Source organism: Syngnathus scovelli, chromosome 4 (genome assembly GCF_024217435.2).
Source record: "Syngnathus scovelli strain Florida chromosome 4, RoL_Ssco_1.2, whole genome shotgun sequence".
NCBI classification, from domain to species: Eukaryota; Metazoa; Chordata; class Actinopteri; order Syngnathiformes; family Syngnathidae; genus Syngnathus; species Syngnathus scovelli.
The window spans coordinates 2,861,125-2,884,381 of record NC_090850.1 but is presented as its reverse complement, the minus strand read 5'-3'; the positions used below and the strand labels follow the sequence as shown (position 1 = coordinate 2,884,381).

General features: G+C 40.3%; 1 protein-coding gene and 1 long non-coding RNA gene across 9 annotated transcripts; one reads left to right on the top strand and one right to left on the bottom strand.

Annotated features, from left to right (window-relative positions):
* Positions 1-1,600: 1,600 nt before the first annotated feature.
* On the bottom strand, positions 1,601-3,430 carry LOC125966934 (uncharacterized). Its single transcript, XR_007480607.2, has 3 exons — positions 3,288-3,430; positions 3,085-3,193; positions 1,601-1,941 (listed from the first exon to the last, which is right to left on the bottom strand). It is a non-coding gene; the product is annotated as an uncharacterized lncRNA (long non-coding RNA).
* An 895-nt stretch (positions 3,431-4,325) lies between these two features.
* On the top strand, positions 4,326-22,474 carry fah (fumarylacetoacetate hydrolase (fumarylacetoacetase)). 8 transcript variants are annotated; one of them, XM_068650403.1, is made up of 15 exons: positions 4,326-4,462; positions 5,572-5,682; positions 5,855-6,027; positions 6,358-6,479; positions 7,908-7,957; positions 8,949-9,039; positions 10,042-10,139; positions 10,414-10,466; positions 10,601-10,700; positions 12,757-12,887; positions 17,693-17,768; positions 19,364-19,410; positions 19,797-19,898; positions 21,644-21,781; positions 22,094-22,474. In XM_068650403.1, the coding sequence occupies exons 4-15, from the start codon at positions 6,376-6,378 to the stop codon at positions 22,259-22,261; spliced, it is 1,158 nt and encodes a 385-aa protein (XP_068506504.1). In that variant the 5' UTR covers positions 4,326-4,462; positions 5,572-5,682; positions 5,855-6,027; positions 6,358-6,375; the 3' UTR covers positions 22,262-22,474. The 8 variants fall into 8 exon arrangements, with proteins under 8 accessions (XP_068506504.1, XP_049573432.1, XP_049573431.1 ...); XM_049717474.2 differs by lacking the exon at positions 5,855-6,027 and adding an exon at positions 5,250-5,393 and having other exon boundaries at positions 4,340-4,462; XM_068650402.1 differs by lacking the exon at positions 5,855-6,027 and adding an exon at positions 5,250-5,393 and having other exon boundaries at positions 4,341-4,462; positions 21,664-21,781.
* The last annotated feature ends 783 nt before the right edge of the window (positions 22,475-23,257 follow it).

The following is a 23,257-nucleotide window of genomic DNA, read 5'->3' as shown; positions in this document are numbered from 1 at the left end:
AAAGCAAGGGCCTCTGGCCTGTATGCACAACCTCGAAGTCCAGGTTGTGTGTTCTGCCCCCAATGACACACCGTGTGCTGTACAACCCCAGCGAGTTTATCCACTCACTGTTGTACAGCTTCAATCTGGTGAGACTCTTCTGAAGAGTCGTTCTAGGCGCCAGTCTCATCTTGTCCTTCATCCTCATCACATTGCAGGTGGCACCAGAGTCGAGCTGGCACCTCTGGACCCCCTGTTGCAGTGGCAGATTGACAAACCACTTCTTCCCTTGCGTGTTCACAGCTCCCACGCTCTCTGCTGTGTACACATATTGTATCTCTCATCTCCATCACTGTCCTCTTGTTCCCATGCCGACGGGCCATCCATGGCGTTCAACCAGCGTGCGTGCTGACCTCCTTTCATGCGTACTTTACCAAAATGGTTGGCAGTGCCACAAGAGCGGCAAGATTTACCAAATGCAGGGCACTGGTCTCGCCCGCGTTTGTGCCTTGTGCCACAGTACTTGTATTCCCCAGTGTCTCTCATGCCCTAGTGCTGTGAACTGGTGTTAGTGGGCTCAGATGGCCTACCGGCAGACCTGGTGTTGGTGGGCTCAGATGGCCTACTGCATCCATATCTTTGTCCCCCCCTGCGTAGCATTCACGCTCTCTCCAGGCCCAGAGTTGCCCAGTGACATCTTTAATTTGTTGTCCATGACCTCGGCTGCACGGCAGATCATAATTGCCTGATCCAATTTGAGATCATTTTCTCTTAGTAAACGACGTCTGGCACCCTCACAAGCCTGTCCTTTATGAGTTTATCTTTTATAGTTCTGTATTCACAAGAGGCAGACTTTTTCCAGTTACCGTGAGTGTCCCCAGCCATCTTCATGGGCTCCGGAGGCGGCATGTTGGAAGCCATCATTAACGTTATAACGTTACCAACGCGGTGCTAACAGAAACTGCTAAAACTCACCAAAACAAATAAACGCACGCTGTCTCAACAATGGACAGAATATGGGGCATAATCAGGTCCTGCTTGGACTTCTGACACCATGTGTGGTGCATGATAAGGAAGACACGAGTCCAGCTATGTCTCAGTACCGTGTATTCATGCTGCAGGTAGGAAATACAACTGGGGTAACCACACGTGACACAGGCATATTATAGGTGAGGGCTCTGTGGCTGCCACAGGGTGGCGCAGTATGTCAATACAATCACCCTGTAACATATTCCGATGATGACTTTGTTAAACAATGCATGATGAAGGCGGCTGAACTTGTACGTCCCGAGAAGTGACAAGGTTTTGCTAATTACATTAGCCTGACGAGGAATACTATAGCAGAGAGAATTTCGGACCTATCAGCAGATTTAGAAATTGAAACAGAGAGTCAAGTCATTTATTGCATTTTCCATTGGAATTGACGAGAGCACCGACATCGCACAGGATTCATTGACGATGTAAGTGGGTCTTGTTAGGCTACGGATTTTAGTTATTGATCTGACTCCAAATTGCGATCAACACTTAACACATAAATTGCTATGTCCTAATCCACACACTGGCGCACCTAACAATTTTGCGAGTTCGTTCTGTCAAAGAGAAGACCAGTAGATCAATCAGACCAAATTTACCAATTGTTTATTCCTGACAAAGCGCACTAATACAGGCCTGGGTCCCGGGTCCCTCACACTAAAACTCTTGCTTTTTTGTGACCACCAAAAGACGACACATTCTTCCGGGTTGCCCAGTTTTAAAGAAACACAATATGAATATTAAAGCATGCAAAATATTGTGAGATGATTGGTCGATGGCCATCTCCTCCCCGTGTCGGTGCTATCGCTGAGGTCAGGTGGTTGGATTTTCCCGCGAAGCCCGGGCCACATAGACGTGCTGTTGTTCTCGTTCCTCAACGACCTTGAGGTGTTCTCGTCCGGTACTCCCTGTCTGGGCCTATACACAACACTTCAACGAAAACAAGTTCATGCAGTTTGCCTGCACATTCTTCGCCACCCACCAATCCACACGAGCACTCCAATACTAGATATTAATATGATTATAAGTTTAACACAACCTTAAAATATGCTTGCAAACTCCCGAAAGCACATTTCCCTTTACAGCCCTGGCTGCTAAACGTTTGTGCATGTTTGGGACAACCGACCTTTGTGAACAAATTTTTTCAGTAATGAATATCAATAAAACAAAAATGCGTTCAAGGCTCACAAACAAGCACTCAAATGACATTCTGAAAGTGACAGCTAGTCAGGACATGGCACCTGGTATTGATGCATTTGTACAGGCCAAAAGATGACAAGCATCAGGAACAAAAAGAAGTCCAGACTAGTCTAATGCCTTTAAAATGCTGCCTGTTTGCATTGAAAAAATACAGCTCTGTGAAGATGAATCCTTACTGTGGTGATTAAAAAAAGTGTGCAATTTAATGTTAGTCAGCAACTTCATAACAAAAAAGTATGGTGGATTTCTACTGTTCATTCAACTCCATGAATATTCAATATGTATTGTATGTGTATGTGTGTTTCATGTATGAAGTTTACACATTTACAGGACATGTGAATACTTTCTTCTTTACACATTTAATCGCACTTTCCTTAGTTTGTAAGGTGTAGGCAGGGATTAAATTTTGATTTTATATACACGTGTATATGGTTTAATCTTAAAGTGCATCACTGTTAATGTTTTAAATTATGTTAATGTGTTGCTATTAATGTTTTGTAAAAGGAATTAAATTTCAACATTTTCCTAATGTTCTTGTGCTTCTTTACCCCCCCCCCCCCCCCCCCCAAACAAAAAAGAAGGAAAGACATGATATGTTGGTGTTTTGTAGCATAGTATGGTATAATTTTAATGGTCCGGCCCACTTGACATCTATGCGGCATCCCCACTCGAACTTTCTTGTCAAACGGCAAGGTATCATCTTGTAAGAGCATTCAGAAATTTTAGGAGTTGCAGTGCTCTCAATGGCATTGAACCACAAATTACTTTAGATTGTTTTTTGTTGTTTTAGTAATTTATTTTGGGCTTTGCACGCTTTGCACTTTTATGTCCCAAATTGTACTGATCTCCATGTGCGTTATGTACTTCGTGTACCTTATCACAGTTCAGCAGCCAGCCAAACTCATGTATAGAACACTTGAGCCAGGATTCAGAGCGTCTTGCTCCCTTTATTTCCATTCAGTGTTAAACACAACGAGTAAAACTGCAAGTGAAACAACAAACACACTTAGTTTCTTCTATAAGTATTCTTCTTATAAATACTAATAAAGTTATCCAACAAAACAATGATAACTTACAGCCGTTGATCCGTGAGCATAAGGAGAGGAGAAAGATTCGCTTAGATGACGCGAGTAACGCTAACGTCTCTCAAACGCATCAGTTGTCAAGTCGCTTCAACAGAAACATGCGCAGCTTCCAGTGCATTTCGAAATAAATTTCCGATTTGCTTCCGAACGACACATAACCATCGTGTATGCTTCCTTACATAGAAAACATTTCTTAGCATAAAGTATAGATTAAATACATCTGTTTTAAGTACACAAACAATTTTAACATCATGAAAACAATTCTGAGGGCAGAACACAAATTATAAATGTTTTCTTGTTCTTTGGGAAAACAAGTTAAGAAATAATACAGTCACTAAAAATGTTTAAAGTTGGTTGAAGCAAATATAATGTTACTTTAAATATTTTGGACTTCATTTGTACATCCTTTGTTTCCTACTTCAGTCTGGCACCTATAGCAAATTGTTTGTGGTTGCACATTCTGGACCACAGTCATGTTTTTGTTTCAATTCATTAAAGAAAAAGACAATTCTAGTATTTTTATGCTGTATTTCAGACAATACGGAAGGTCGGAAAAAACACATTTTTGATCGCTGGATACTAGTGTGAATGGAATGAGAAAAAACAATGAGAAAATGCCACTACGCTGGAGGGTAACAGCAACCTTTTTTTTTATTCGCGGGAAGAAAATAACAATTAACTTTTCATTTTTGGAACAATGAACTTAGTTAATAAATTTTCAGTTATGAACTATGAACAGAACTAGTGCATTTTAAAAGTTGTGAACTGAACTTTGAACTAGTTCATGTGAAAATGAACTTTCCGAACACTGCTTACCAAATACTGCACTTTGCCACATCAAATATGGCGGTGACATCGCCGTACGATTCTGCACTCTGCGGGTGCGTTCAAAAGTAAGCACAACACAAGGAATAGGACATGTGTTTGCGCGTACCAGTGAACCAGTGCTCGGACGTACATTTTCCTAACGCGCCCAGTATTACGTTGGGAGTGTACTACAATGACGCAGGTTTACAGGCGCGTTCGAAAATAAACTCAGAGCGCACCGGTTCAACAAAAACATGGAGTTGCTCAAATTTGCAGTTTGGTTATTGGTACTCATAAACTGTAGTGTGGTAGTCGCTGATGGTGTAGGGGTACACTCGCTTGTCTTGTGTGCAGACACCGTGAGTTCGATTCTCACATATGATACGTGTGCGTGTGTGCGGGTGCGTGTGCGTGCGTGTGTGCGTGTGTGTGTGTGCGTGCGAGCGTGTGTGTGCGTGTGCGTGTGTGTGTGTGAAAAAAAAAAATGAAGTGCCGGTGTTGTGCTCGATTTGGTTCCCCTGTTAGCGCACAAGGCAGTCCAACAATGTACGCCAGTGCAGGCAGTGGTCAGAAATATATGGGAGTCAAGTCCTATCCGATCATATCTACTTTCAGAGTAAAAACGTCCGAACGCGCCTGTGATGCATGCAACGCGGAAGTTACATTTAAGCGTTTTTCTTCTTTTTTTTTTCGTAAAGTGACTTTCACAATTTAGGATTATTGCAATTTATCTTTAGCTTTCTTTTTTTTCCATCTGCCTCCAACATTAAAATCAAACGCGTTTGGAAACTCAGAACTAAACATGAAACAGCCTCTATCTTTTTCAACCCAAATAATACATTTTTCACTGTCGAGCAAATTGTTCTTGCGGACGTTATATATATATATATATATATATATATATATATATATATATATATATATATATATATATATATATATATATATATATATATATATATATATATATATATATATATATTCGCTTACACGTGAAGGAGGTAAAAGTGCTTAGTCATTCCCCAAACTGGTTTAAATTAACTTCTGAGGGCCAAAGTGAGGGTGGATCCTACCGGCTTTTTGTGATTGGATGTGCTACAGCAGGCGAACCCGTACAAAGGCTGCAACACTTATAAACGTTCACAGATGCTGCCTGCCAGTCAGTAACTCAACGAGGTTGAACTTTGAACACTACCTCTGGAGAAAAAAATGTCTTTTATAAAAGTAGATCCTACATGTGATTTCTCTTTCCACAACCTACCATATGGTGTATTCTCCACATTGGATCATGTAAGTAATTTTGGTTTTTGTTCTATGAATTTGCATAGAACAAGAAAAGTGTAGCTTTTGAAGCAATAATTAATGTTTTTTGCCTGAATACTTTTTGTTACAGAAGCATGCTAAAGTAAATGTAAGAATGAACCCTGAAGGAATCACAGAGATCATTTGAAAAGTTGTATTTCCTCAGCCCAAACGTCGCATTGGGGTTGCCATTGGAGACCAGATACTGGACCTGAGTGTGATACTCTCACTGTTTCAAGGACCTGTGATGGCCAAACATCAGGATGTCTTCCAACAGGTATTTTCTTTACACAGTGAAGCATTGTACAGTATTTTCCTCAATAAGGCTCTAGGATTGACAAAATTAAACATCCATCCATCACGAGGGTCGCAGGCGTGCTGAAGCCTCTCCCAGTTGACTTCAGGCAATAGGTGGGGGACATCCTGAACAGGTTGCCATCCAATTGCAGGGCACGCAAAGACGAACAACCATTCACACTCACACCTACGGACGATTTGGAGTTGTCAATCGGCCAACCATGTTTTTGGGGTGTGCGAGGAAACTGGAGTACCCTGAGAAAACCCACGCAGGCAAACACCACAGGAAGGCCGGAGCCGGAATCAAACCCACCACCTCTGCATTGTGAGGCGGACGTGCTAACCAGTGCCCCACTGTGCTGCCCCAAAATTAAACAGTATTACTATTTTACTTTTGCAAATTTAACAGTGGTATGACAAACTTTTTTTCAAAAACAATATTGGAAACAATATAATTACCACTGACGTCTTTCAGACATTCTAAAACCCTGGAATGGGTTCCATCACATAATTGGTGCTAGCCATATTTTAGCAAATATTTATTATACACTGTGACAGCAATCCATTTTACACACACTGCTTGTCAAATCGTTACATGCACACATCCACAATGTTGGGTTTTTCTATGCATATGATCTTGTGTTCTATATTCCAGCCTACACTAAATGCTTTCATGGGTCTGGGATATGAAGCATGGAAGGAGACCAGAAGTACTTTGCAGTTTTTGCTCTCAGCCAATGAGAGCACTCTCAGAGACGACTGGACTCTACGCAGGAGGTGAGTCTCTAAAGTATAGTTCATCATTTTCACCAAGTTACTGTTTTGTATGTTTGTATTCTGGTCATGTTATGAGTGAAGTCACACAAGTTTTTTTTTTCACATGATCACACGATAGCACGATTGGCATTAAGAGCAGTAAAGTCAGCACCATGCTTGACAGTGCCTAAACAAGTTAGCATGTCCATCAAGCAAGTACCGTATGGACAATTTAAGAAAAGTGTCACATACCTTCAAAATTTGTATTATGATTAATATGAAGCCAGACATCTTATGAAATCACAGCTACCAGAATCACAATACATTGATTAGCTACGTATAACATTAACTGTAGTCCTCTTTCGGAGCTGATGTTGAGAAAAGGTAGGTTCGATGATGAGCACCAGCAAGTTTTATTACCTGGACTTCTCTTCTTACCGTAACTCACTGTGAGTCACTCATGTTCTTATATGACCAGTAAGTAGTTTTTTTAGCTTTATTTTAATAAACTGTTATCAAATGGGAAAAAGCATCAATGTGTCTTGGATCATGCTGATTTTAAGGTTGACTTGATTTAGATTCAGGGAACTACTTGTTTAGTTTATATTTACGACTGTCTTATGCTTGTTAATTTGCTTTTCTTCAAAATCAGCTTTTCCCTTCACCTCGTCTTCTGCATTTTTTGCATTTAACCTCCTGTTTTACTGTCCTTGTCAGGTCTGTATCATACTTTAAGTTTCCTGTGTTTGGCTTCCCTGTTTTTATTCCTTTTATTTTTTAATGTGTTTGGTCTTTTAATACTCTAATTAGCAACAATTTCCACTGGGTTATATGTTTGGGAGTTTTCCTGACCACATGTGTGGGCTGCTTAATCTGCTACATTTGGGTCCCTTGCCATTCTTTCTTTCCTCCTCTGGCACAGTAGTTTATACAAAGAAAACCTTCAAGTAAGGCAGCTCGGTGGGCCACTGGGTAGCACGTCCGCCTCACAGTTAGGAGGGTGCAGGTTCGATTCCACCTCCCGCCCTCCCTGTGTGGAGTTTGCATGTTCTCCCCGGCCCCGCGTGGGTTTTCTTCGGGCACTCCGGTTTCCTCCCACATCCCAAAAACATGCTTGGTAGACCGATTGAGCACTCCAAATTGTCCCTAGGTGTGAGTGCGAGTGCGGATAGTTGTTTGTCTCTGTGTGCCCTGCGATTGGCTGGCAACCGGTTCAGGGTGTCCCCTGCCTACTGCCCGTTGACGGCTGGGATAGGCTCCAGCACGCCCGCGACCCCCGTGGGGACGAAGCGGTTCAGAAAATGGATGGATGGAACCTTCAAGTATTATCTCTTCACATTAATTTATTTGTTTGTTTTTTTTTTGTCTTCAAATGTGTAATTACTTTGTTGTTGCTTAATGTATCACACTCTTGTTTTCATCTAACGTGTTTTTCTTTTGGTGTTGCAGAGCTTTTGTCCCACAGAGCGCAGCCATAATGCATCTTCCCGCAGATATTGGTAGGTTGACACACAAATGCACAACATCATCACAGACATAAAAATATTCTATTTGGACAAATACAAATTTATCTGTGTGAATTATTCCAATACAGATCGATTTGAAATTAAACAAGGAAAAGATAAAATGAGACATTCTCATAATTTAAAGTTAAAGTCCCAATGATCGTCACACACACATCTGGGTGTAGTGAAACTTGTCCTCTGCATTTAACCCATTGCCGTGTGATTTTGATCCATCCCCTGGGGGAGAGGGGAGCAGTGAGCAGCAGCGGTGCCGTGCTCAGGAGTCATTTGGTGATCTAATCCCCCAATTCCAACCCTTAATGCTGAGTGCCAAGCAGGGAGGCAACGGGTCCCATTTTTATAGTCTTTGGTATGACCCGGCCGGGGTTTGAACCCACAACCTTCTAGTCTCAGGGCGGACACTCTACCACTAGGACACTGAGCTGGTAAACAATTCCCAAGTCTCCTGCTGCAGTGTATCAGATTTTATTTGGTCAATTTACACAAAGGACAAAGAATTTCAAACACAAACTTGAATTTGATTGTTTCTATGTAAATGTATAATCCAAATGGCTGTTGATGAGATTGAAGGAGAATATTATAAAATAGACAGCAAAAGGTTATTAAGCGTAGAAATCTATGATCTTATGAGCCAAAGGATCAGACCCTGAGTCAAACGTGACAAATACAGTATAATAACAGAGATGCCAAAGTAACAGGCCAGGGCTGTTGGCTGATCAAGGATTTTCCGAAGGGCTCATGCAGTAACACTTCTTAGCTCTAGGTAGAAGTGTCTCCTTATAATGTACCAGGAAAGTACAGTATGTACTGTACTAATCAATTCAGGGTTATGCTAGTTGAATTCAAAAAGATAGTTCTTGCTTGCTTTTAAATATTACATTTAGCATATTACTCACCAAGTACATTTTACAGGGGATTTATCTGGCTTTGGGTCATTGTTTGAAATGTATTTATTTATTTACAGGTGATTACACTGACTTTTATTCATCCAGGGATCATGCAACCAATGTTGGCACTATGTTTCGAGGGAAGGAAAACGCCCTAATGCCAAACTGGTAAACTAACATTAATACTTGAATGGTACACCATCTGCAGGCAAGTGCTCTTGGAGAGAGAGGATTGTGTGAGACCAACTGCCCAGCGCTCTTGGCGCTATGATGTGAACAGTCACAGTTCAACGTTCATTTTATTGATGAAGGTGATGCTCATATTATATTAGCACAAGGGCATTCCAGCACAGCAGCATAAGCGTTGCCTCTGGCCACCTCTGCCTCGAAGCACAAACATAATTTATTTCCAGGTCTTTGTTGTAGGAATGCCAAGTCATCTTGCTTTCTTGGGTTAGACACTGAACTGCCTAGAAGATGATTGGCAAAATACTAGTATTCTCATCCGCTATAAGAGGGCCGGTGTCCTGCATGTTTTCTATGTCACCCTGTTGCAACACACCTGATTCAAATGGTCAGATAATTAGCAAGGTCTGCAGAAGTTGGACAACTATCCTGATCATTTGAATCAGGTGTGTTGCAGCAAGGAGACCTATAAAACATGCAGGACACCGGCCCTCGAGGACTGGAATTACCCACCCCTGCGCGATATCCTCATGGTGATTTTGTCACCTCTTTCAGTTGAATTTGGGTTGGAGATTATGTAGTTATACAAGAGTACTATTGTACACTATGTGTATGACAAGGCTGAGTTCCCCTTTTATAAACAGCCCAAGCCTGAGAGGCCAGACATTGTTGCTGCACGAAAGAAGCTGGCTCAGAGTCTCTCTTTCCAAAAAATTGGAAGCCTCAAATCATCCAGATTATTTTAGAGAGGAAAAGTTGTAGCCCAAGTAATACAATTTTGATAAGTTGGAGTTTCGCATAGTAATTACTTTTGTCTTGCTTCAATTATCCACTAAATAAAAATAAAACCTGTACTATTGTGTTCTTCATATTCTGTATTTCAGAAGCAATGTCCTTCAGATAATTATGGTACCTAAAAACAGTTAAAACAATTTGATTAGTATTTTTTATTGTCTTTATTAATTGGCACTTTATCTTGTGCAGGTTAAGACTTCCTGTGGGATATCATGGTAGAGCATCATCTGTGGTTGTTTCTGGTACGCCCATTCGTCGGCCGTTGGGCCAGATGAGACCCGACCAGAGTAAGTTCACAATGGCACAACTCTAAGTTTGAACTATGCTGATTATTGTTGACCAAACGTACCAGTAAATGAAGCGCATGCATAAAAATTTCCAACAATATGAGTATAAATGTTATATTTTAGCTAAAGAAAAAGCCTTTACGTCTTATTATATTATTAAATGATAAATTGTTACACAGTACATTGTACACATTATGAATATTTCAGAACAGAGAACAGTACAAGTGACCATAAATGATGAAAGTTACAGCAATGTTACTTTCCTTTGTTGCAGCAAAACCTCCTGTGTTTGGTCCGTCAAAGCAATTGGACATTGAACTGGAAATGGTGATTATATTTTTCTCTCATTTTATCACATGCATATTTGTAAATGTAACTCTATAAAAAAAAAAAGCTATTTAATTGAAATATATAATTTTTTTAATATGTAAAAATATACATATGTTTTATTCTCTGTTTAGGCTTTCTTTGTTGGCAGGGGGAATTTGCTTGGGGAGCTAATCCCCATTGAGAAAGCCCATGAACATATCTTTGGCATGGTACTTATGAACGATTGGAGTGGTAAGAACATCTGCACAACCATCACTTGCCCTGCATTAAATTCACAAAAATAAATTGGTCAGGCCAGTGCAGTCAGTGAATTGTGTTGGATTTAATAAACACTAACTAAAAGTGAAAACATTCCACCCCATGACCCGCAATAGGATAAGCATGGGAGAAAGATGGATGGATCAATAGTGCGCTACCATGCACCTTGTGTGTCTATGCATATGACATTTTTTACATCAAGATGTGAAGTACTGTAAATGTTCAGGCCTTGTCGCGTAAAAAAATCAAATAAATAATAATAATAATTACTTAGCCATAGAAGCTTGGGTAAAGATATGTATCATGCATTATTTAGAATTTAAATCTCCTCAAAATGCCTTGGACACAATAGCTTTGTGATCAATAATCATGTTGGAATTTTCGCATCTTCTTTTTTTCTTTTTGAAATTAGCAAGGGAGAAGCCATGCTTCATGAAAGTGAGTCATATCAACACCCCTTCCCATTTACAGCTGGGCCAATTATTAATATGGATTTCATTACCATGACGACCGGTGTTAGTGCAATTACTTTATTTACAATTACCGTATTTTCCGCACGATAAGGCGCACTGAAAGAACCTTCAATTTTCTCAAAAGCCGACAGTGCGCCTTATAATCAGGTGCGCCTTATATATGGACCAATATTGAGCCACTACAGCAGGCGTGTCCAAAGTCCGCCCCGCGGGCCAAATGTATATATCTTATATATGGACAAAGTTTTAAAATGGGCCATTCATTGAAGGTGCTCCTTATAATCCGGTGCATCTTATATATTGACAAAATTTTAAAATGGGCCATTCATTGAAGGTGCGCCTTATAATCTGGTGCACCTTATAGTGCAGAAAATACGGTAGTTACAGTTATTAGTTATCTTTCTAGAAAAGTAATTGAATTAATAATTGCATCACACCATCATAAATATAATTAGTTACTAAGAAAAGTAATGATTGCATTACCTTTTCAAAAATGTTCAATTATGTAAAAGAATTCAGATTTTTGAGCAGGTTAGGGAGGAGAGCATCATAGACCAGTACTTCATTTAACTTAATATTTACTGAACAACTATGTAAAATAAGCATAAAATAAATAATACATTGTCACACAACCTTCGCACAATTGTTCACATCGGCCGGGCGTGCACACTTTTCCAATTTTTTTTTACCTTCATTTGCCCATACAAGCTGTGTTAGCATATTTGAAACATTACCAACAGACACATATTTAAGGTATTTTAAGGCCCCTATTTAGGTATAATAAAAGACACAATATCTGAATTTTAAAGGTAATGCAGGTCGCCAGGGTAAGGGGGGCGGGGGAGACAGTTCAAGACGGTTCAAATGGGCAATGTTAATTTGCAGACATTTAACTTTGAAAGCATACTTGTACTTTGATTTTATCCTGCATTATAGATGTAAATGCCGTCCCTTCATATTTTGTCAGACAAACATAGTAGATGAAGATTACATGGTAAAGTCAACTCCCATCAATTCGATAACGTTCCAAGTCTCTAAAGAATGATGATTGCTCAGAAATCCCTTAAAATAGTATAATCTATAGTATTGTTTCATCCTCTCATGTATTCCTGTATGGATGTATGATTGCTCCTTGATTTAGGAAGCCTTTGTACCTCAAAATATTTTTAACATTAGTTTACTGGAACTTATATTTTAGTACGGAGGCTACGTTTATATGATGACAATCTGAACAAGACGCAAAAGTGGCGTCTCGTCACCAGTTTTTATTTTGCGTTTTATGAGCGTTTATCAGACAGAATGTGCGTGTATATGGTGGCGCGAGTGGGTGGGATTTTATTCTGTAGGTGGTGTCCCTTTGTCGCTCATATGCGTTCTACGTCAATGATCTGCTACGAAAGCCAAAAAATTAACAGACACACCATCTAGTTCCCCTCCCCACTCAGTCTAAGTAATTAGTAAGTGAGGTTAGAATATAAAGACTAAATAACCTGTGCTTGTCTGTACGTGTATAGCAACAAAAGACCTCATGTTCATGAACATATAATCTCTTTCAGCTCGGGACATTCAAGCTTGGGAGTATGTCCCTCTGGGTCCATTCTTGGGGAAGAACTTCGGAACAACAATCTCACCCTGGGTGGTCTCCATGGAGGCCTTGTTACCCTTTGCAGAGCCTAATCCCATTCAGGTTTGACCATAGATGCAAACACTATAAATTCGTGTGCTATCAAACTGTGAATGAGCTGGCAACTTCAAGTGTTGGTATTTTCATAGATGCACACTTGGGATATTTAGAAAGAAGTCGTTTGCGCCATCGTGAGTGTGAACATCTGACTTCCTTTGCAGCCACTTGAAGCGTCTCTTATAATTGCCTTTAAATTCCGTGTGTGTGTGAGAGGCAGACAGTCCTTGGCATGACAGAAGCAGAAACTCATTTGCTAGAGTACATGCAGGAGCTTGAGGCTTGCAAAGTATGTTAATATGGAACTGCGGTCAGACCTGTATGGGCAATCACAGATAACTGCTGTGAAGTTGGAACTTGGCGACTGACTTCCACCCTGACAGTACGTGTTCGTTTGTGACATGATGTAAAGCAGGAGTGTCAAACTCATTTTTTTCGCGGGCCGCATTGTAGTCATAGTTTCTTTCGGAGGGCCATTATGACTGTCAACCAAAATAAATGTATGAGTACCTCATATTATATACAGTAAAAGCTACAAAACAAACTGATGAACAATTCGTTTTCAAATCAAGATTCAAGAGTTTTCATTCGCCATGTTTGAGCGTGCCAAACAAGGAATTTGACTTCGGTAAATCACAGCCTCTGTTCAACATTTAACACTAACAACAACACTCAGGAGATGTGAAAAATGGCAAATATTCTCAAACATCCCCTGATCTTAAACTCCCAAGAGGGCAAGGAAAAACTCAAAACTCCAGCTAGGGGAAATGAGAAACCTTGAGAAGAGACCACAGATGGGAGGGTCCCTCTTCTAGGATGACCAGGCTGCAATGGATGCAGAGAGGACACATAGTCAAGTCAAGTCAAGTCAAGTTTATTTGTATAACCCTAAATCACAAACAGTCTCAAAGGGCTTCACATAGCCAAAAATTGACAATTATTCTCAAAGCATCCCCTGATCTTAAGCTCCCAAAAGGGCAAGGAAAAACTCAAAACCCCTGCCAGGGGAAAATGAGAAACCTTGAGAAGGGACCACAGATGGAAGGATCCCCCTTTCAGGATCACCAGGTTGTAATGGATGCAGAGAGGGCACAAGTAATACATATTATGAAAATCAATGAAAAAATGGATGTCGGAGGTGCCCTCGATTGTCCTGGTAGTGTCTTCAAGGAGGTTGAGCTGCAGTTTCTTCATCTTGAATTGGTCCCCGAGAACATAGTACAACCAGTGTAGACAATTCAAAAAAGTTGTGGAGAGCAGGATGTTATTGCACAGTAATGACTCTGAGTGAGTTCATCAGAGCAACAGCCTGGGGGAAGAAGCTGTCTCTGTGTCTGCTGGTTTTGGCGTACAGAGCTCTATAACGCCGTCTGGAGGGGAGTAGTTCAAACAGACTGCAACCTGGGTGAGAAGGGTCTGTAGAGATGTTACTTGCGCATTTCCTGGTCCTGGACAGGTACAAGTCTTGGATAGATGGGAGGTTGATTCCAATTAGACGAAAAAAAACTCAGTTAAAAAAAAAAAAGATATTAAAAGTGAAGACAATTCGCAATTCTAGTAATGACACGAATTTGATGCACAATTTGTCTTCGCGAGCCACATAAAATGATGTGGCGGGCCGTATCTGGCCCCCGGGCCTTGAGTTTGATACCTGTGATGTAAAGGCTTAAAGGCATTACAGACGATCTTTCCAACAACTCAGAAACCATAGCCTATTTGTCCCTCTTCCCCACCCTTCCCTGTTGTTTTTAGGAAACGCCTCCACACTCTCATGCACGGATGCCATATTTGAAGTTGTATTCTCAAAGACGTCAAAAACAGGCTTTTCTTTTGCGAGAACCTCACATCATCGCGACGTTCATCAGAAATTTTCACTCAGAAGTCAACCAGGGAACGCTACAATGAAGCCAGAGTGTCCAAAATTCGCAGAGTTTTAATCACATTACAGGTACTGTACTTGGCGCAGACGTGAGCGACCATGAATATCAACAAGGAAATAAAACACAAAAAACAGATTGATTGACTAATTAACTGATCAATTTTGCCATCATTCACGCCTGCACAATGATTGGTTGAGGTTGTTTCTCACAGAGCGCGCGATTTATAGATATTAATATACATATTTGAAGACGGGCTATTTAACAGTCCATCTGTGGTAAGTGGGGAGAAATTTGAGAAATATTACAAAATATGTTCTAAATAAGTATCTCTCTAATACCTTTAAAATTGCATTATGTGTATACACTGTCACGGAATGAGTGGAGCTGGGCGACCAAATGCAGCTTGGACCAGGGTTTATTGAAGCAAAAGGTAGTTGGAAGGGAGGATAAGGGGAACAAACCAACAGAACCGGTAAACTAACATAACTTCACGGAGACAGAGTGACAGGGAACCGACAGACCAACTTGGAGAGAAACTAACCGAACCGAAAGACGAGACAAACCAACGTGACTACAGACGAGAGATGAGAACAATCCGACAGGGGAGTGAGGGGCAGACAGGACTTAAAAACACGACGGGTAAAAAGAGGCAAGTGACTGTGATTACATTGATTGTGAGGTAACACAGGAGAGGAGGGGCGACACGAACAGAAAGCATGGTAACATATACACATAATAAAACAACCGGGGACGAGTCATGACACACAGCCTAAGTCACTAATCATTGCCTTCACGGAAGTCGAAATTTGGTTCATAAGGGGATGCAAAAAATTGAAAGAAAAGTTCATAAGTATAGACGTCCATAATTAGAAGCACCACTGCATATAATTCACATATTCAGGTACGATTTATTTGTTAAATTCTTGTTAATTAAACATATTTAATTTTAATTAATTAAATCTGATATTGAGGGCTATACTGTTATTGTGAAGGGATGCAATTGATTCAGTGATCTGAATTTTGAATTATATTGCTCAGTACTAAAAGTAAGAAATATCTGATAACAGTAACAAAAAATCTAATGAAGGCTAAACCGTATTGTTAAAAGTCACCCCGGAATATAGGTCGCATTAGCCATAAAATGCACAGTAACGTGAAAAAAAACATATATAAGTCGCTCCGGAGTATAAGTCGCATTTTGTGGGAAATTTATTCGACAAAATCCAACACCAAGAACAGACATGAACGAGCAACAACAGGCTAAACGATAGGTATGCTAACGTGACATAAACACAAACGAAGAGCTGAGAACGGGCCTAACGTAACATTCAGAGTTATTCAAATAACTATTACATAAATAACACGTTTATAAAACCATCTGTGTCTATCGATTGTCCTTTATGTTAACAATGCCGGCCGGCCGCGCACCGCTGACAGTGCTTGCACTTAAAAATATTCCACAGGCCCATATAACGATAATATAATATAATTTATATATCAAATAACTATTATATAAGCAATAATATTATCAAACCATCTGTGTCACTCCAAATCATTAAATCCATCGCTCAAATTCCTCGTCCTTTGTCAACAACGCCGCGCGTGCGCCCTGACGTCAGCCTCATTGTTATTCCACAGATCTAGTATATATCTATATTGTAGCGTTAACAAAGTACAAGGAAAGACGTGGGTTTGGTAAACGGCTCTTTATTTAACAAAACAAGAGTTCAACGAGCCAACAAGTACTGAACTGTAACGATAAAAACATATACAAGTTGCTACACGAAATAAAATATATCAAATAACTATAACATAAATAGTTCACCGTCACACGGCCCCAAGCACCGGCGTTGACTTCCAGGCGTGTGGCAGCGTGGACTTCCATCCCCGGAGGTGGCACTTCTAGCCACGGAGGTGGAAGAGAGCTCCATAGAATAGGACCGGGCGTGCGTAAAAGCCATGTCCAAGCCCCATCCACCGTCCACGGACAGCTACCCGGCCAAGCACCGGCCCCCGAATTCCATCCACGGAGGTGAAAGAGAGCTCCGTATAGTAGGACTGGGCGTGCGTAAAAGCCATGTCCGAGCCCCATCCACCATCCCCAGACAGCCACCCGGCCGAGCGCCAGCCCCCGACTTCCATCCACGGAGGTGAGAGAGAGCTCCGTGGAGTAGAACCGGGTGTGCGTAAAAGCCATAATAGTTTTTCAAACCTTCTGTGTCACTCCAAATCATTAAATCCTTCAAACTCTTCGTCCTCCGTGTCACTTACAAACAAAGCCGCTAATGATGCCGGTAGTACGTGGGGCCCTTCGTCATCTTCGTCATCCCGTGATCAAATCTCTGTCCTTTATATAAACAACCGCCGCGCGCTGACGTCACTTGAAATTCAAATTACAGTAATCCCTTGCTACATCGCGGTTCGTTTATCGCACTTTCACTTTTTTAATTTTTTTTTTATTTTGAAAATTTGTGAAAAAATTCACATATTAGTCGCTCCTCTGTATAAGTCGCCCCCCCCCCACCCCACCAAAGCTACGAAAAAAAACGTGACTTATAGTCCGAAAATTACGGTAATTACAATTAGGCACTTGGACCTGCATTGTAAATCTAGCCGCAAGAATGAATGAATCAGTCATTTCGCCATTTAGAATTGTACTTTATTCCTTATTTCAGCCTATGGCAACATGTATTAACTTCAAAGTTTCTTAATTACCTCTAGAATATACTTCATGTCATTCAGTTTTTGCATATTTCTGGCTCCTTTGCATAGAATGATGAGGTGAATATAGCATAGGCCATAATTTTAATATTGGGGAAGATTGTGTGTTTTCATTATTATATATTTGTTTTATTATTTAATAACTACTTCTATGAGTGTTATAAAATGTAGTTTCTTTGCCCCACCCCCGTCCCCGACCTCTTCTTACAGGATCCACAGCCACTCCCCTACCTCCAACATGAAGATGCATACACATTCAACATCAATCTATTTGTATCACTAAAAGGTATGGAGGAAACGAACTTTTTCTTTCTATGTGAATTTGTCTAACAACCCGCACACACTGACTCAAGTTCTGTACTCCATGGGTTACACAATTCTTCCTGTCTCTCACCCACTTGGTTTCACATCATAACATGACCTTCCACCTATTCTTAACTTAGACTTAGACTTAGACTCAACTTTATTAATCCCTTGGGAATACTCTTTCAGGGAAATTCAGGCCCCAGCAGTAACCAAACATTATGTAACTCTTCCTGCTCACATAATTCTCTATCACAGGTGCACATGCTCTGACTTGAAAAGCACTTTTACATAGAAAACAAACACAATTCTCAGTTGTCAGCTATGTTGTCTAAATGTAAATAAAAACAAAATATGTACAGTGATTTGAAGACAAGATGTTTAATGTTAAATATTCACTCATTTTGAATTTGAAGCCTGAAGCACATTCCAAAATAGCTGGGACAGGCACACTACATTTTACTACATGTCCTTTTCTTTTAATAACACCCAATAAGCGGTTGTGAAATGAGGACAGCAATTGTTAAAACTTGGTTGAAGGAATTCTTGCTTGCTCAAAAGTCCAAGATCTTCATTGTCATGTTACGTTTAATAACGCACCAAAAGTTTTCAATGGACACTCATCTGGACTGCTAGCAAGCCAGTCAAGGTTTCAGACTTTTTTACTACAAAGCTATACTGTTGTAACTTGCAGAATGCGTCTAGGTGTTGTCTTGATGGAAAAAAAGCAAGAACATGTCTGAAAAAGACATTGCTTGGATGGCAGTGTATGTTAGTCCAAAACCTGGAGGAACCTTTTAGAATCACTGGTGCCATCAGAGATGTGCACGTTACCCAACACAGATAATGTCTTTTGAACTTTGTGCGAATAAAAATCTAGTTGCTCCTTTTTCTTTTAGGCCTCGAGCACACGACGAATTGCGCACACAGTTTTTCACAAAGTGGTCAAAATCGTCCATCTTTAGTTGTGAACAACTAACTGAGCTTGTTGGGGCTTTTTTTTCTTTTTTCATACCCCAACATGACACTCACCTGTTTCCAATTAACATGTTCCAAACTGGTGTTTGTTGTTGTGCCAGTTTCCAGTTTTTGGGAATATGTTAAAGGCATCAAATTCAAAATATTTAAAAATATTAAAAAAAAAAAAAAACGTTCATCAGTTTGAACATAAAATACCTTATCTTTGTGTATTCAGTTGAATATAGGTTGGACATTTTTAATGTGTTCATTTCATTTACATTTTACACAAAGGTTGTGGTTTCGATTTCACCTCCTGCCCTCCATGTGTGGAGTTTGCATGTCCTCCCCATGGCTGCGTGGGTTTTCCCGGGGGACTCCATTTTTCTCCCACATCCCACAAACATGCTTGATGGGCCGATTGAGCACTCCAAATTGCCCATAAGCATGAGTGCGGATGGTTGTTCGTCTCTCTGTGCCCTGCAATTGGCTGGCAACCAGTTCAGGGTGTCCGCCACCTACTGCCCTATGACTGCTGGAATAGGTTCCAGCATGCCTGCGACCCCCGTGGGGACGAGCGGTACCGTTAATGATTTAGTCATATTTTTTTTTCTCCTTCAGGGCATCTTATGAAAAAATCTTCTAACATCTGCACTTCAAACTTCAAGGTAATACTCTGTATCTTTAACTATTACATAGTTACATGTGACATATGACAAACTATGCTCGTTTTTTCCCCAAATAAAATGAGTACGGTACTAGTTTTGTGTGAGAGAGAGAGCGACAGAGACAGAGAAAGCGAACACAGTGTCTGATGCTCATGGCTTAAATATGGCCTGTTCGTCACTTTGCATTACAGGCCAGTCAGATAAACAAGTACAAAGGCACGACTGATTGATTATTTGACAAGTAGTCCATGTCTCCTATCAAAGACAGGCAAAAGAGTTCTGAATACATGCTTTGCATCCACAATCAATAAACACTCCTCTTACAACTGTTATGATGAAACTGCTAGGACAATGCTTATTAATGCTCATCTCTTCTATGTCTTTAGTACATGTACTGGACAATGAAGCAACAGCTTGCTCATCATACAGTCAATGGCTGCAACATCAGACCTGGAGATCTGCTGGCATCTGGTACAATTAGTGGACCTGTGAGTTTCTGACAACAAAGTATCAATTTTACTTTTATTTTCTTAATATAGGAGCTGTGTACTTTGTAACGGAGTATTTTGAACATTTGTGACCCCATGAGGCTAGACCTTCCTTAAGTCTTAAGTTTTATAAACGGTGTCGGCACACAAGACAGTCAAGTGTACCCCTACACCATCAGCGACTCCCGTCTCAGCTGAGCAGTTCACAACCTTCTATGTCCGCAAAGAATTTGAGAATGCGCTGTGGTTTCTCTCTGGACTTCTCTGGACTTGTTGACATTCACATTTGATCGCTGCAGTCATCTCAAGAGTCAGTCTCATATAGTATTTATTAACATATTTACAGTGTAACCGAACACCATTACATGACTCGTCATATTTCTTCACGTTTATGTGGGTGCCACCAAAGTGTTCAGTAGAGAAGCTACACTTAACCGGTGTTAACTTCAAAAACTCTTATGTTCCACCCAACATCCCACATACCCACCCCTTTGAACCCAAATGAAATTCCATTCTGATTTGCCCTGTGATGAATATTTTCATTCCATTTACCAATCAGCGGCTTTTACTTTGGGACAATAATGAGCCACATTTCCCCCTATTTTCAGACATGTTACAGACCAAAATAGTAGCTGAATTCGTGCATTTTCTGTCTACTTTTCCATTTGACACAAAGTCCTGTTTTTGAATAACAGATAACAATGTAACAAATGTTTTAAAAAATCTGATTATTAATAAAACAGAATCATTGATTATTTAAGAAAAAATAGTAGTTGTAGCTTTAAATTTGAAAATTTTAGACTGCATCTACGTTATCGTTATAAGCATCTTAAAACACTTATTGGAACATACCTAGTCTCTCGTACTCAAAGCTACTGTCTTACATGTGTTAGAGATTCGCTCACTCCAACTTATTTTGCAAGAACCACACGGGAGACAAGTAAGTCCTTTTAGACCCCTGCAGGTGGAGAGTCCATTCGTCGCTGTGCGTGCAGCGATGTTCAAATGGAGGTCTAAAACTCTCCCTCCTGCAAGGGCATATTTATTGGGAGAAACAGAGTGGGGGTGAGAGTGGACAGGTTTGGTGAACCCCCGGCCTCTGGTCAAATCAGAGCAGGGGGTGTTTTACGATGTTGTGGGAAACAGAACAACTTTGATTGCTTCTTCTGCAGCTGGTCAATCAAGCAGAGAATGCAACCACTTTATTTTACTGCGTTGTGAGAGCAAGACAAGATTGGTTAATCATTATAGTCTACATTCCAACATAATCCTACGATAAAGATAACCTGGAAAACCCTAACAACCTGTTAGCTCATTAATAAGTTGTTAGTGTAGTTCCAGCCATCCTAATCGGTGATTCTCTCTTTGGTGCATGCGGTCACCTCCTGTACAAATACTGTCAATGCAGTCTACACAAGAAACCTGTTACATAACAAACGCACAAGACATTTGGGGTATGTTTCCATCAGTGACAGACTGGTAATCCACTTCTGTTAGTGCTTAGTCCATCACTTTTGTAAACGTTGCCATCAGACGACTATTGGCGGCAAAATGGAGGAGAAATCATTTATGTATCACAACTCCTCCAGGATGTAGTCTCCGCCTTTCACCCAACTGGAATAGCTTCAGCTCACCCGTGATCCTAATGAGAACAACTGGTATATATGGATGAAGAGATAGTGTCCTATAAGTACTGTATACCATTAACTGCTCTTGAAGTAAATCTGTGCTACCAATTTAATCAGTACAAGCTATCTCCCAAAAGAATCCAGAGAGTTTTGGCTCCATGCTGGAACTATCATGGAGGGGATCCAAGAGCATTGATCTTGGTGGAGGAGAAACCAGAACCTTCCTCCGGGATGGAGATGAAGTCACCATTACAGGTTAGTAAAAATCAGCGCACTGTTTAGGAAACAACAAATGGATACACTATGAGATGGTCAAAATAAAGACACCGTTGAGTTTGGTCAGCTATATCCTGTTCTACAAAGTAAGATCTATAAACCTTTAAATAACATTTAATTACACCCACGTAGTATGTATATATTACAGCTAGTGCATTTTCGAGTCACTGGATAGATTCCATTTCATATACTGCATACAGTATAGGACATAATAATTTAACATTTATTGCACCTGAACATGACTGGAGGGAAACAGCTTCATCATACCGTACATGTATTTTCTCTGTCTAGGTCATTGTGAAAGAGATGGTTACAGGGTGGGCTTTGGGTCCTGCACTGGGGTCATCCTCCCTGCCCTGCAACACTGAAACCTACAGAATGTTGTGTGTGAGAACTCATTCCTTTGTGGATGCACACATTTACAATATGACACATTCACATGCTGCTCAAATGATGTGATATGAGCTTCAGTTAATTATTCATTAATTTCTCTGAGATCCATAGACAGATATATCCATCCATACATAGACAATGTTACTGAAATCCTCTGCAATATTTATTCAAAAGAGGAATTATTTCACCTCATGTCGAGTGTTACGACCGTACCAGAATCAGTATTATTGATATTTTTAGCCTGGCATTTCTGGAATACTAATAAAAGCATCCATTTTATATTGATTGTGTTTTTGCTTCCTTTTTACCTTTTTCATGTTTCCATAAGATTCGAAGCTCTCTTAACTCACTGTCACATTCTAAATGACCACTTCAACTATATTGCTTATGAAATAATTATATGATTATAAATAAATAGTTTTTTATAAGCTACTATGAATTCAGTTAATAACTGACATGAGGTTTGCTTCATGATTGATTTGAAAATATAGAGAAATTCTTTTCAGCAGCATATTGGCAACAAGGTTGCTTTTCTTGGTTTTCAAGTTTTTTGTTTTACCGTAATTTTCTGACTATAATTCGCGTTTTTTTCATAGTTTGGGTGGGGGGGGGGGGGCGACTTATACTGAGGAGCGACTTATATGTGAATTTTTTCACAAATTTTCAAAATAAAAAATAAAAAATAAAAAAAGTTAAACTGCGATAAACGAACCGCGATGTAGCAAGGGATTACTGTAATTTGAATTTCAAGTGACATCAGTGGCGTGGCGCGGCGCAGCGGTTGTTTACATAAAGGACAAAGATTCGATCACGGGATGACGAAGGGCCCCACGTACTACCAGCATCATTAGCGGCTTTGTTTGTAAGTGACACGGAGGACGAAGAGTTTGAAGGATTTAATGATTCGGAGTGACACAGAAGGTTTGAAAAACTATTATGGCTTTTACGCACGCCCGGTCCTACTCTACGGAGCTTTCTTTCACCTCCGTGAATTGAAAAAAGCACACCACTAGTACTTTGTTGCGCTTCCTCTGGATTCTATGACAACTCACATTCTTAGAG

What these genes read in the sequence shown, in the direction of transcription:
- fah (XM_049717474.2), top strand. Translation starts at nt 5,313, where the DNA reads ATGTCTTTTATAAAAGTAGATCCTACATGTGATTTCTCTTTCCACAAC. An exon ending in TATTCTCCACATTGGATCAT is followed by an intron (nt 5,394 to 5,571) that starts GTAAGTAATTTT and finishes GTATTTCCTCAG; the next exon opens with CCCAAACGTCGCATTGGGGT. An exon ending in GCATCTTCCCGCAGATATTG is followed by an intron (nt 7,958 to 8,948) that starts GTAGGTTGACAC and finishes ATTTATTTACAG; the next exon opens with GTGATTACACTGACTTTTAT.